Source organism: Dendrobium catenatum, unplaced genomic scaffold, assembly GCF_001605985.2.
Source record: "Dendrobium catenatum unplaced genomic scaffold, ASM160598v2 fragScaff_scaffold_506, whole genome shotgun sequence".
NCBI classification, from domain to species: domain Eukaryota; kingdom Viridiplantae; phylum Streptophyta; class Magnoliopsida; order Asparagales; family Orchidaceae; genus Dendrobium; species Dendrobium catenatum.
In genome coordinates this window covers 674,093-688,387 of record NW_021318968.1, presented here as the reverse complement: position 1 = coordinate 688,387, position 14,295 = coordinate 674,093, and the positions used below count along the sequence as shown (strand labels likewise).

Here is a 14,295-nt window from a genome sequence, read left to right as displayed (position 1 = left end):
TTGCCTAGAAATTAGAACCGTTGTCCTTATGAAATAAACCCAACAACTCTTAACTAATCAGCATATCTACATTTTGTTACTACTGTCAAATAAGGTTATTTCGATATGACAATGTGATTGTGGTATAGCATATTTCCCTCCTGTCAATGGCAAAGTTTTTTGCATTTTAGTTAATACTTGAAACTTTATTGCCTTTTAGTTTCATTTGAAGCCTAAACAACTCAAATATTTTATCTAATGGGATGGCATGGTCAATAAGAAATTCTTCAGAGATTCGTGGGCTCCAGTAAAAGCTCATATAAAATATGAGGACTAATGTTCTAATATATGTTTTTTTGTTATATTTCAAATTGAAACTGTTAGTTATAAACCACGAATGATCAATCCATTTACATATTTTTCATCATTATTCCTAAATCAAGTAGATTTTTATACATTAATGTAACAAAAAAAAAAAAGTTTAACAAGTTTATTTTTAGGATTTATAATTGTAACTTGATCTATACTAAGGTAAATCATTCTATCTCTATCTCAATTTTGTGAAATTTGAGGTTTTTCATTGTAATTTTGTTTTCCGTAGTTTCCAAATTTTCATGTTGTGGCAACAAAAATTTGAAGATCAAGTGAAAATTGGAACAATGAAAGAAATATTTTAAATATATAAGATTTTTAATAAATATGAATATATGATATATAATTATAATGAATATGATGTTAAATTGTTAATAATTATTATCTAATGTTCTTTCTCTATATGTATCTGGAAGGGTTTTACCATACTATGACAAATTTTTTTGTCCTGTTGCTATGTCTTTTTCTGTTTGAAGGGACTTTCCAATATCAGAAGAAGGCGAGCATCAGATATTGCTGAATCACTTATTTTGAGAATTACCATCAACAAGTTCGATACGCGTGAAACTTGAAGATGATGAATGTGATAATAAAAATGATTTAAATGTGATACACGTTGGATATGATGCTATTGCTGTTATGTTTTATAGCAGTAACATAACATGGCTACCTGGAAGTACTACATCCAGAAAGATAACATATGTAAAGTTTGCTTATTTATTTTCCAAATATGTCGGTTTAAATTGTTATGTGTTTATGTTCGAACCCTGACTTAGCTTTGACCAGGGATGGGTAAAATAATATTACCCCAACTAGAATTGCACTCCCACACACTGCCCTTACCTGCCCATCACCGAAGCAACCATGTATTTATCTTGCTGAGACTTATAGACCTCTACTTTAACGTACTAAATGGAGCCTAAGCTGTACTTTCTGTGAAAACAAATTAGTAACCTAAGCTCTACACATGCAACCTTTCCCAGCACTTGTAAGAACAGATTGAATTAACTAACTTCAATCATTTCCCTATTTGCTCTCTGGATCAAACATGTTAGTTATTTTGTAGTTGTTATCAGGATGAAGATGATGAAATTGAAGGTGAAGAAGGTGGGCTGAGTAAATCTGGGAAGGAATTGAAGAAGTTACTTGGCAAAGCTGCCGGGCTTAATGAATCTGATGCTGAAGAAGAAGACGATGATGATGATGTGAGCTCTCATATTCATTGAAAATTTTAAAATTTTCCATATGCTGCACGCTTTTATACGTGCTAGAGGAAACCAATCTACGGTACCCTTCACATGTAGAACTGCATGTTGGATGGTTATGAATATTCCAGATGTGTGTTGATGTTCAAATTTAACTCCGGCAGATGGATGATGAGACTACAATTTCTCCGGTGCTTGCCCCAAAACAAAAGGATGCACCAAAAGATGAACCTGCTGACAACAGTCCTGCAAAACCAGCATCTGGATCTGCTCGAGGGACACCATCTAGCTCCAAATCATCTAAGTCAAAGAAAAAGACGGGGAATGATGATGGGAAGCCTGGTGCAAGTACACCGGCAAAGAAGGTAATCTTTTGTCAAGTTACTTTGTTGCTTCATAGCTTCATATCAAATATATTCTCAATGGTCCTAATATAAAAATTTGAACTTTTTTCTTAGGAAACTAAAACATCATCTATCAAGGAGGAGTCGCCCTCTACCATTCAAGTTGGTGCATCTTCAAGAGGTTTATCTTCTGCAGCTGCAAGAGCAACACCAACACCTAGTGGCCCTGTTACAGAGGATGAAATTAGGTCTGTTCTATTAGCGATGGCTCCAGTCACAACACAGGACCTGGTTGCTAATTTCAAGGGAAGAATTAAATTGAAAGAGGTGGGTTGCTAATTTGCATGAATCATATTACGCATATCTTTATTTCAAAATTTTTACCAGATTATATTACCATTTTGACGTTTAAGGCTTAAATTTGGAATAGCAGTAGTAGATATGCATCAAACCTCAGCTTCGAGGACACACTCTTTTAAAAATAATACATGTCCGATTATTCAGATATGAAGAAAAGACTTAATCTGTTTTTGGCATGTTCCCAATTGCCTTCCTTTCCAGCTGCCTAGGACATTAATCTGTTGGTTTCATTTAAGCGGGTGATATCTGCTTCTAGTTTTACTAATTTTGTTATTAAAGTTGGTCAGTTTCATCGTAATTTCAAATTTTAAATATTGCTCATAATGATGCAGGATTAGACTAAATTAAGCAGATTTATGTATGCGTACCCTAGAAGACACTAAGCACTATGAAAAACGCTAGGTTGCAATCTAAAACAACTGTTATGCAGGGAAAGACTAATGGCATATTTGGTATTGTTTTTATTATTATTATTATTGTTTTTGGAGAAAACACAAAATACATTTGGTATGTGAAATATAAATAGAAACATAACTCTTTATCTGTGTTGCAAATAGAAATTTTGTTTATACTATAAACAAGGTGGATAGAATACAATTTAGAAAGTAATATTTTATATAGCCACGTATTTTGGTGCATTTCATACACTCGTTTTATTCTTGCCATTGAATTTCACTAAATTTTCATGAACGGCATATTCCCTCCATGAAATATTTAATATTCTTAATTTTGTGTATGAGAGGGCTCCATTGGAACCACCTTTTCCAAATTAGGCATTTCGGTTAGATTAATTTTTATGCATATATTTGACTTCGTCATTGGGATTTGGCACAAATGATGCTTATGGTAATCATTGAATATATATTTGAATCATGCTTTTGCTTGAAGTTGAATTCTGTGTACTTAGTATTTTTTTAGAGGAAACTTAACAATTTTATTTTTAAAACGACCTAAATCCCCAAGATAGCTTCCTCTCTTTTTCATCGTTGTTGTGACTGCACACTCTGTTGATCCCATCGATTGTCTTACCTAATGAGACCTTGTTGCAACTTCCTCACTTCTTCTTCCATCTGCATGAGATGGGGTTAACACAGCAGAAGATTAAATAAATATTAAGGTTTTAGTGTTAAATATATAAGTAAAATTGTTTTGAGTGCAATATATACAGATTCCCCTTTTTTTGTTTTTTTTTTTTTTAATGTATAAAAACATATTTTGTATCTTGTTAAGTATTAGTTCTTTTTGCTTTTGGCAAGGTGGCGGTGTTTGGCGGTCGATAGTATGCCCGGGGTGGTTTTCATTCTGAAAATAGTGAGAAGATAGGCGGAAATTTTTTCATTATTTTAAAAAATAACTTGATTTGTTTCCAAAAAAATTGTAATATAAAAACAATTGAAAAACACTAACCAAAAGTTTCAAAAAAAAAAAAAAAAAGATCCCAAACAGTTTTGAGCATGTCAATGAATACTTTGCTATGGATCAGGATACACAGCTGTGTGCAAACCTATTTAGCTTAAGTTATTTTGATGGGAGCCCATTTTCTTCATTATTATCTTGTTGATACAACAGACATGGAAAATTCCTCCTGCGTTCTCTTCCACCCATGTTTTATTTTAATTTCTAGTTTGATTTTGTGCTGTAATGGTGAATTGTGATGATGATGATGATACCGTGCTGTAACATTTTTTTATTGCTACTGAAGTCTATATTCATCTCTGATGAAGGCAATTCTTAAATGTTCCCTTTGACCATGAGGGTCCTATTTCTCGATAATTTACTACGAATTTTTTGGCAGACATTTCATTTGCCTTTTTTACCCTGCATTAAGGGAATAAAGCACTTCCTTTTTTTTCGTGTATTATATTTTTCACTGTTCTTTATCGAATTTGCTAATCTTTGTCAATGATCTGCTTAGATTTTCTTAAGTGATCACTTTGACTTTATTTCATTCCTACAACCTTATCATTTTTGAAATTGGAGAGTGCCGGTTTTATGAAAAAAAATAGTCATACTCTACTCAATTTTGCTTTATATGTAAAAGAGTTATTAATCATATTTTATAAAGCCTTTTTGCGCAACTTTTGTTCTGTTACCTTAGTTGTAACTCTTCTCTTTCTTGTCCTTCCTCATTAATTCTACTAATTCACTTTAGTGATTCATCTTATGGCTTCTAGCATAGGTTTAATAGTTGGTTGCTAACCTTACGTTCATCCTCAACCTTTTTTATTCAAGCTTAGGACCAATAAAGGCATTTCAAACATGATCATGTTGTTGATTTTTATCGCAATGTAAATGCTACTCATGCATTGAGTTTCAATAGTGTTCATAATGATTTACTTTTGCATCGAGCATCTATTAAAACATGGGATGATTTGATGATATATAAAAGTCTAAAAGAAAACCACATTATAGAAATTTATTTTCACCCATGTAATTTATCAAGCTATAACTGTTGAATGAGATTAATAATGCACATGATTCATTAATTAAATTCAAGTTATTTGAAAGACTTCAGCTCTGAAAATCACCCGTTTCTCTTGCAATAAAAATCATTTATAAAAAAATTCTAATGCATCAGATGAAACATACACATTCACTCATCTTATATTATTTCTGTATCCTTATTACCAACAAGTATTCCATCATGAATGTTCTGAAAAAATGCTTGTGCTGCTAGTTTCCTCTCCTTGTTTGTCCAACAATGGCTTCTGCTATAATTATTTTGAAATATTCATTTTGTTATTATTATATTTATCTTTTATTCGTTTTTATTGTCCCCTATATATCTAATCTTACTCATTTTTATTCTGCAGGATAAAGCTGCTTTTGCAGATATTCTTAAGAGAATATCCAAAATTCAGAAGACTAACGGTCTAAACTACGTCGTGTTGAGATAAGCTAAATTTTGTTCTGAAGTCTTCTTTGCTCATATTTTCCTGAACTTTATTTTGTTATGTAAAACCAACCCCTTTGTGTTGAATGAGATTAATGATTATGATGATCTGTTCAGTGTTAAATTGTGAGAGGTTGTCATATTTATGAGAAAGAAGATTGTAAATAAATTCAGATTGGGGAAAATTTGCATATCTTCAATTGATTTATGATGGGTTTTATAGTCATTTTAAATAATTAAAATTTATATTACACACATTTTAATGTAAATTTAATTGTTATTAAAGTCATCTTGATCAAATTTAACTATGAATGTTGTGACCTAGTTATTTTTTTCCCAGCGAGGGTGGTGAATGCTTGCAATTGGATTTAATGGATAAGTTTACCAGTAAAAGAATTATAATATTGTCGAATTAGGGGTGTAAAAGAGTTGAGTTGAGTGTTTGTTTAATTAAGCTAAGTTTGTTTAGTTCTTATCGAGCTCAACCTCGAGCTCGTTTATTAAGTTCAACCTTCACTCATTAAAAAATGTATAGGCTCGCTTGCTTGAGCTCATTTGGAAATATCGAGTTAGACTCGATTGTTGAGCTCGTAGCTCAGTAAGCTTGACTTGCAAGATAAAAACTATATCTATTAATTGACAATAGCAAGATAAAAAACTAAGCAATGAATCAAAACTATTGAATCAAAGAATAGAGAATGGATTAGTTTAGGAAGAACAAAAATTATAGCCTTAAAGTTCTAACTAATAGTACAAGATTAGCTGGTGGCTGTTCCTTTGGGAATGGGGATCTAGAACTTTGCTACCATCTTTATCTTCATATAGCAGCTGTTGCCTTTAAATTTAGATTGATTATGTAATCTTTGTCTAATCTGTCGCCTGGTTATGTCAGATCTGATGCTATCTAACTTAGTAGATATTAACTATAAAAAATTGAAATTATTAATAAAACTTAAGCTTTGCTTAATTATATAATTTTTTTTTATATTTGGGCACTCACATCTAAAAATTAAACAAATTGTACCTTCTGAAAGTGCTGCAGAGGCACACACTTTCATGTTTCGAGAGGCTCCATTTCAGCTCTGAATCCTTCTTTTTTTTATTTTTTGGGACATTTAGGCCATTTAAGATAAACTCATACACACAATGCATACACATGGACTCGAACCTTGAATCTCTTAGTTGGAAAGCCTAAGCTCTCAACCAATAGACCAAGGGGAGTTGTGTCTGAATCCTTCTTGGAGTTGCAGAATCTTAATAAATTGATATTTACTTAAATTTGTTAAGGAACACAGCTCTTTTTATATGTTGATAAGGTGTTTTGGCTGTCAATTAAAAGATTTTGAATTCAAGTGTAAGTAAAAAAAGATTTTAAAATGATGATTCTAATCCTTTAGTTTTCAAAAAGTAGTTAAGGGGCTAGGAATCAAGCTATTTTTTATCATTAATGTAAGAGATTATATATTACTATCTATTTGATACATTTATCCGTTCACCTAACGCCTAATTAAAATTAAGGGATTAAAAAAGAATAAAAAAAATAAATGTTTGTGTGCGCATTCGTGTGTGTATCATCTTAAATTTGTGTGAAGAGTATGAGTGCACATGTTGAAAGTAGCATGGACCACCAAGCTTCCCTCTTTGCACTGAGAGATTATTATGTGCGGTCTCCGTGTGTGTATCATCTTAAATTTGTGTGAAGAGTATCAGTACACATGTTGAAAGTAGCATGGATCACCAAGCTTCCCTCTTTGCACTAAGAGATTATTATGTGCGGACTCCGAATGCAGTTCATCATCGGAGACTAACCAAAATGCGACACGTCAGCGGTACCGAGCTGCAGTACCGAGATAGGTACCGAGCTGGGAGTGATATGGCACAGTTTGGTTGGCCTCCGGACGACGTTCGATGTTCACACAGAATAATTTCACCTTTGCACCCTCCCTTCTTCTTCACTAGGGAACCCCACAACGGATTGATTTCCTCATATATAGCCACCAAGCTTCCCTCGTTGCATCATTCTTTCTTCTTCAACCGAAAATTAATAACACAAAAGCCTCCTACTTGTCCCCTTCCTCCTTGATCACAAGCAACCATTGAAAAGCTCTTACTACTTGTCTTTTTTCCTTCAAACAGTGAGCCTTCGCATTTTTCTTTTTTTTTTCTCTCTCTTTTCTCTATCTTCCTCTACTTTCTTATCATCTCCTTCTTCGTTATCCCTTTAGGACATCATAGTTTCATTTTCCCCACTCGATTTGGTAAAATAAGCTTACTTTTATAATTCATAGTAGTTTGATTATTATTTAGTTATTTTATAATCTAGGATTATTATGTTTATATTTTATTTAGTTATTGGCGTTTATGTGTTTAGTTACATTTAATCATAAATTTATGATTGCTTTTGTTTATTTTAAGGTTAAATTCTATGATTAACTTCAAAGATTGTAAAGATATCTTTTATGATAGTTAGGAAGGAATTTTTGCCTAGATGCATTGCTGGATAAATTCATGTACATTGAATTATTTTATATAGTTTTAAGACCGTTTTTTCACGCACATTACATATATTAAATATAAAAAGTTTTAAATTTATGATTGCTTTTGTTTATTTTAAGGTTAAATTCTATGATTAACTTCAAAGATTGTAAAGATATCTTTTATGATAGTTAGGAAGGAATTTTTGCCTAGATGCATTGCTGGATAAATTCATGTACATTGAATTATTTTATATAGTTTTAAGACCGTTTTTTCACGCACATTACATATATTAAATATAAAAAGAATCACAGGACATTTTAAAACTTAATAAATAGATAGAGAGAGAGAGATGAACATGTTTAATAAGATTATTAATTTCTTTTTACAAACAAGTTTATTCAATCTTTTTTTTTTTTTTTTTTCATTTGTTTAATTTTTTTGTGGTTCTTGTCTTCGAATGTAACTCATGGATCAATGGATCATGACAGTTGCGATCTTTCTTACAATGCTCGAAACCCTAGATCACATCTTGCTGTTTTTTTTTTTTTCAATTTTTTTGGGACTTATTTCGGTTTTTTTTCAATGGTTTCTCTCATGGGATTGTATTAAAATCAAAATTGTATATCATTATGGTAGATTGACAGTTTGCATCTTTAGATCAAAGCTTTCATTTTCCTATTAATTTGTCCTTCAGAGTCTTGAGCTTGGGAAATTAATTTTGTTTTGAAGAAATTATGTCCACAACAATTTGGTATAAAATTATATAAGTGCACGAGTTTCTTGTTGTACCACTACATTCTATGTTTTGACTTTGCCGGAAAGTCAGAATTGGGAATATTTTATTCTGAATGCAATTTATGTTGTACTGGAAATTGGGATGTTATGTTATATTTGTTATGTTCATTGTGATTTGTAAATGTTATGTTATAAATTGAGATGTTATATTAAACATTAGTTGGGCTCTGTTTATTGCAGTTTGTAAATGTTATGTTATTCCGACAATTCAAAACATTTTCTTATGAAGGCAATGCGCATTATTTTGTTTAAACTTTTTTGAGTTTGGGCTATGTTTATGTTAAGTTTTATAAATCTAATTAAGCTTGTTTTATTTGTAGAGTTGATTAAGATGCTCGTTCATTAAAAGTAATGTTTATGAGCTTGATAAGGATCGTTCGTTAAGAGTTTGATAAGGCTTGTCCGTTAAGAGCTCGTTAAGACTTGTTCGTTAAAAGCTCGCCAAGGGTCATTCATTTAGAGTTTGATAAGGCTCGTTTGGTCATTTATAAATGAATCGAATATGAACCGAACACAAACCAAATTTGAATATGTATTATTTTAAATGAACCAAAATTGAACCCAAACAAAAAGCTCGAACTGAGCTTGAACAAGCTCTTATAAAATGAGCTCAAACATGAACACATATATACTCGGCTCAACTCAGTTCTTTTGCAGTTCTAATGGTATTCTACATAGGCATAAATGTAAGTATTAGGTAAGCCTTGTTAAGACAGTTTGCTATAAGAAATAAAGTAATGTAATCGATAATACTAATGATTTATGAATTGTCAATTTGTATCTTTTAAATGCTTATATAATATGAAAATTTTGCGCATACTTATAACATATTGTTAAGATAATTTTACCTATTTAATGTTTGTCCATATGATCACATTTTTGTACCTAAATTTTTTACTTGTAACTTCTTTAATTACTTATTGCACTTTTTCCTAAAAATAAAAACATATTATCTCTATCGATTAAATATGTCTTTTGAAATAACAACAATAAAATGTGGGTGAGCTCCTCAATTTAACTCGCATCGAATCCAAAAAAGTTGAAGTGAATGACAACACTCAAGCAAGAAAGACAATATATATTTTTTAAGAGTAAATAAAACCTAAATAAAATAATGAGATAATTTCAAAAAAAAAAAAAGCTAGTAATGTTATTTGACTAGATCATACAATATAATTACCATCAACTAAGAATATATTTAATTATTCATACAAAATACATGATTATCATTCCTCACAATTTCATACATTTAGCAAATGCATAAAAATCACAAGAACAAGTAATAGTGCATAGAAGTAAAAATCAAGAGAAAGAAAGGTGAAAGCCAATTTTATATGATTTTGTACTGATACTTATGCCACAACTTTTTCCCTTCAACTCAATGTTTCACTCACCTCTCATTCGGTCACCAATGGGAGGAGAATCTCCTCTCCTTGACTGATAATGGAGAAACACTAGATCCTCGTTTACTCAATTCGAAAAGATTGTTACTATAGCATACCAACTAGCCAAAATTGCATCAAAGAAAGCTTTAAGATCTCAAGAATCTCTTATAATTTTTAGAATGATAAGCTCTCAATAAGCCTTATAGCTCAATTGGAGGATTAAAGTGAAAGAGAGAAAAAAAAACCTCATAAGTGCACTCTCATGAATGAGATATCACTTTTAGGATTTTTAAATCAAAAGCAAAGAGATCTCTCCTAAAATAACTCCTCTAGCTTTCTTTCTCTTGGGTTTAGGGTTTGCATACTAATATTTATATTAAGTGTTAAAAAATTATGTTCTATTCAATCATCATATATGATACATATCATACAGTATGATTAGTTCAATTTAATATGCATTAATTGGCCAATTAATTACCACAACTTAGTTAGATTAAATTATATATATTGCAACTCTTGAACATGACTATTGTAGCTCTCATCTAACTTGTCTTTCGCTCATCCTGAAACTTTGAGGCATTGAATTTTGATCTTGATGTTTCTGCTTGACTTATGATCATTGCCTTAATTTTTGTATGTTTAAGATTTGTGCATCACTCTTGTGTCTTGACTATTGCATTTACACTTGCCATTTGTTGGTACTAAACATGCATAACAAAAGATACGGTATAACTAGGACAATTTTGCGCATTACTATTGATAAAAATAAAATATTGAATAAGATAAAACCATTTTAATCATCAATACGACAATTAGAACTCTTTGTTTAAATCACTAGCAAAGAAACAACCCAAAACTAAAATATGCCAAAGCCTCACGATATTTATGAACAAATTTTTGTCTTGATTGTTTATTAAAACTCAATTTTGTTTTAGTGAACTCTAAATAAGTGGCAAGTCACACAATTGTAAGAGAAACTAATAGGTGTTGATAATGTACACGTCTCTTCATGCACTTAATGAGAGCTGTTGTGTGTTAGAAAATTTGAGTCGGTAGAGCGTGTGTTTTGTATCTTAGCATTATACAAATATTTAATATGTACAGATGAATGTAGTAGGACCAGATAATTGTTTACATGGAAAACTCGAAATTGGAAAAATTCATAGGGTATGGCCTAGTTGTAAAATCCATTATAGAGCAAGTGATACGAAGATCCTTCCTTCTTCACTGTTGAAGAAGAGAGAAATTACAAAAATCAAGCGTCACAAGGGAACAATCTATACCCAATAGTATGGTTTGATTTCTCTAATTGGGATTATAGAAAGTAGATGTTTACAGGCAAACAAATATATCTAACAGTGGGGTCAAATCTTGTTAGTATTTTAGAGATGGTGGTAATTTTTTATGGTGGTCAGTGATGGCAATGATGGTTGTCGGGGGCAATAGCTGGTGGTGTTGGCGGGGAAATGCAAGAGTTTTCTCTATAGCTCTCTTTTTCCTCCACCCTCTCCCCTCATGTGAAGAATGAAAGCCTATTTATAGGCTTTTTGGGAGTGGCATGCCTCGTAAATATAGAGAAAATCGAAGTATTTCATCAAACGGTTTGTAATGATTCCTTCAATCATAGAGCTTTCCCCAAGCATTTAAATGCCCTAATGATGTCATAATTAAGTGATCTTGGGCTCGTTGATTTGTCTCGCTTAGCAACTCGATTCGACTATAAGCATGTCATATTTTGAGATTATTTGGTTACCCGATCAATGCTTTGAGGTTTTCAAATATACATTAGTCCCTTGGTTCGAGCCCATTTGAACTCGGTTTGGGCTGATTTTGATATCATTGGGTTCGTATTATCGAGACGTTCAATTTGACTATAAGATTGTTGAGATCGAATTTTGGATGGTCCCAAATTTAGTTTTGAAAGTTTCCAGTTCAAATATGCCTCGAGATTAGTGTCTGATCAAAGTCATTTTTTTCATATGATTAGCAACGTACACAACTATGTACCTTTTTTTTTTTGAGCAAGTTATGGGATTCAAGCTTGAGTGGGAGGGAGGAATAAACTTCTTTTAACCATTGCACCACACACTCGAATTCTCAACTATGTACTTTATACTCCACCATAACTCACCTTGTACATTTTTTAAACCTAATAATTCCTCCTTTAATGGAGTATAGTCTTACTCGATTCTTCTTCCTAAAAATAATTAATATGATTGAAAATTTTAATCAACAAATTATACCTCTAATTTTAGGTAAGCCTATCTGAAAAACTATCATTATATGCCTCTTAATATACATATATAATCAATTTTTTTATTATATATTTATTTGAAAAAATATATCAAAAAATCATTTTAAATTAAATTATCTCAAATAAAAAATAACATCCTATACTCACATACTAGTTACTTCAATGCCTTCCATAGGGCAAATTATTGTGTCCGGTGTCCGGATTCGTTCGGACACCAATCCGGTGTCGTCACATCACCAAAATGCACCGGGACCCAGTGTATTTGGGTGACGTGGCGTCACCGGATTGGATTTCCGGACATCCGGTGACCGGACGCAATAATTCGCCCTTCCATAGAGCATATACAAGAGCAACCACAACAACATCAAGCCTTTTATCCCACAAGATAGGATTAGCTGTTCTAGGATGCTTCAAGATTCGTATTTCATATAAGAAAATTATCCTCAATCATTTATGATCTTTTTGTAATCCTAATAATAAAATAAAATTGCAGTAAGGGAAGCAAAAAAATGATCACTATTTGCTCACAACAAATTGATATTAACACGACAAACAAAATAATAACAATAATCAAATAATCAAATAACCTATTTCCACATAATGCCACAAAGTAATAATTAAAGGGAAGATCCGAAGATGGAACAAAATTCCGGCAACCGGTCTAGGAAATCTCCGGTCCGACCGAACCGGGTCAGCCAACCTCAAACCCGCCACTCAGGACACTGGTTCACCGGCCTGGTCTTCTGCCTCCCGGCTTTAAGTGGGCACGGCGCGTCGACCGGCGGGACCATGCAGTTGTATTGGAGACAGAGAGAGGTCGTCATCGGAATCTCCGCCGCCGGCGACATCTGCATTCCGCTGAGAAAATTGTGTTGCAAATAGAGAACTTCCATTCCGGCCGCCTCCAATCTCTCCGCAAACCTCGCGGGTAGTTCCCCCGTGAAGCGGTTGTTGTTTAAATACAATCTACCCACTGCCGCCAGCAACGGCGACACGGCCCCTGAGAGGCGATTGTAGCTTAAATCCACCTCCGGTATCTTCACATCGGTTGGGGGCACCACTGCGCCGGCGAACTTGTTCCGTTGTAGGCGGAGGGATGAAAGTGGGAGGTTAAAGATGGTCGCAGGGATGGGGCCGGTGAAGATGTTCATACTAAGGTCGAGGTAAGCGAGATCGGTGAGCTGCGGGATGACGCCGTCGATTCGGCCGGAAAGGCCGTTGCTTGACACAGCGAGGTAGCGGATTGATAGGGGAAGAGCGGGGAGTTCGCCGGAGAGATTGTTGTGCTTGACGTCGAGTCGGAGTAGAGGAGAAGATGAGGGGAAAGATGGGATCTTTCCGTAGAGATGGTTGTGGCAGAGGACCAGGTTGGAAAGCGCCGGAAGAGAGGAGATCGACGGAGGGATCTCGCCGGAGAGGATGTTGAAGCTGAAATCAATGGTTCGGAGGTGGCGGAGGGAGGCGAAAGAGGGAGGGATGGGGCCTGATAGGAAATTTCCACTGAGTGCGAGAAAGCGAAGGGAGGAGCAGAGTGAGATGGAGTCTGGTATTTGGCCGATGACACGGCCTGGGACGAGGGAGAGCTCTGATAAGGCGGAGAGACGGCCAATGGCAGGGTCGAGGCGCCCAGTGAGGCCTGGGGTGCCGGCGCGGGGATCGCCGAGGGCGAGCGCAACGACTTGGTCTCCAGCACAGAAGACGCCTGGGAAGCTGCATGGGTCACCGGTGAAGTCCCACTGTGAGAAGAAATCCGAGCCCGGTAAGTCTGACAGAGATTTACGGATCGATTGGAGCGCCACGAAATCGACCGGGTCAAGAACCGCTGCTGCTGGTGATCGAACCAGGACGAACAGAGACAATATGAGAAAAACGCTCAACCTTGTCACCATTGAGTTTCCTCTGGTTCTTCTCGTTGGTGATGATCCAGAAAAGCCAAACCTCGTTAAATAAATGAATGCGCAAAGAAAACGAGAGTGAGTGAAAGCCATAGCGAGCGAGAACGAGGGAGAGAGAGAGAGAGCTACCGCAAAGCCGCAAACAAAGAGCTCTGCTTTCAGCTTTTTAGTGGGAAATGCGTGAACGCTTTAATGGCGGGCAGTCAGTTGAGAGAGTGAGTGAGTACTGAGTAGAGAAGAAGCTACTTCGCTGTTCTGCTTCTTGGCTGCAAACTGATCTAGAAAGCGAATGATTTCTGCGTAAAGAAGAAGGCGGCATAAGCACTCTGCGTCCT

General features: G+C 34.4%; 2 protein-coding genes across 2 annotated transcripts in view; one reads left to right on the top strand and one right to left on the bottom strand.

Annotated features, from left to right (window-relative positions):
- The window catches only part of LOC110103646 (transcription initiation factor IIF subunit alpha), a 28,823-nt gene extending 23,444 nt beyond the window's left edge, over nucleotides 1-5,379 (top strand). The window contains exons 6-9 of the mRNA XM_020832445.2: nucleotides 1,428-1,556; nucleotides 1,721-1,921; nucleotides 2,015-2,227; nucleotides 5,074-5,379. Of these exons, the coding sequence (XP_020688104.1) occupies nucleotides 1,428-1,556; nucleotides 1,721-1,921; nucleotides 2,015-2,227; nucleotides 5,074-5,157 (627 nt within the window). The 3' untranslated portion in view covers nucleotides 5,158-5,379. The remainder of the gene's footprint in view (nucleotides 1-1,427; nucleotides 1,557-1,720; nucleotides 1,922-2,014; nucleotides 2,228-5,073) is intronic.
- Nucleotides 5,380-12,563: 7,184 nt separating this feature from the next.
- LOC110103659 (LRR receptor-like serine/threonine-protein kinase ERL1) lies at nucleotides 12,564-13,954 on the bottom strand. Its single transcript, XM_020832458.2, has one exon. It carries the CDS (start codon nucleotides 13,952-13,954, stop codon nucleotides 12,767-12,769), a length of 1,188 nt encoding a protein of 395 aa, XP_020688117.1. The 3' UTR covers nucleotides 12,564-12,766.
- Between the last annotated feature and the right edge of the window lie 341 nt (nucleotides 13,955-14,295).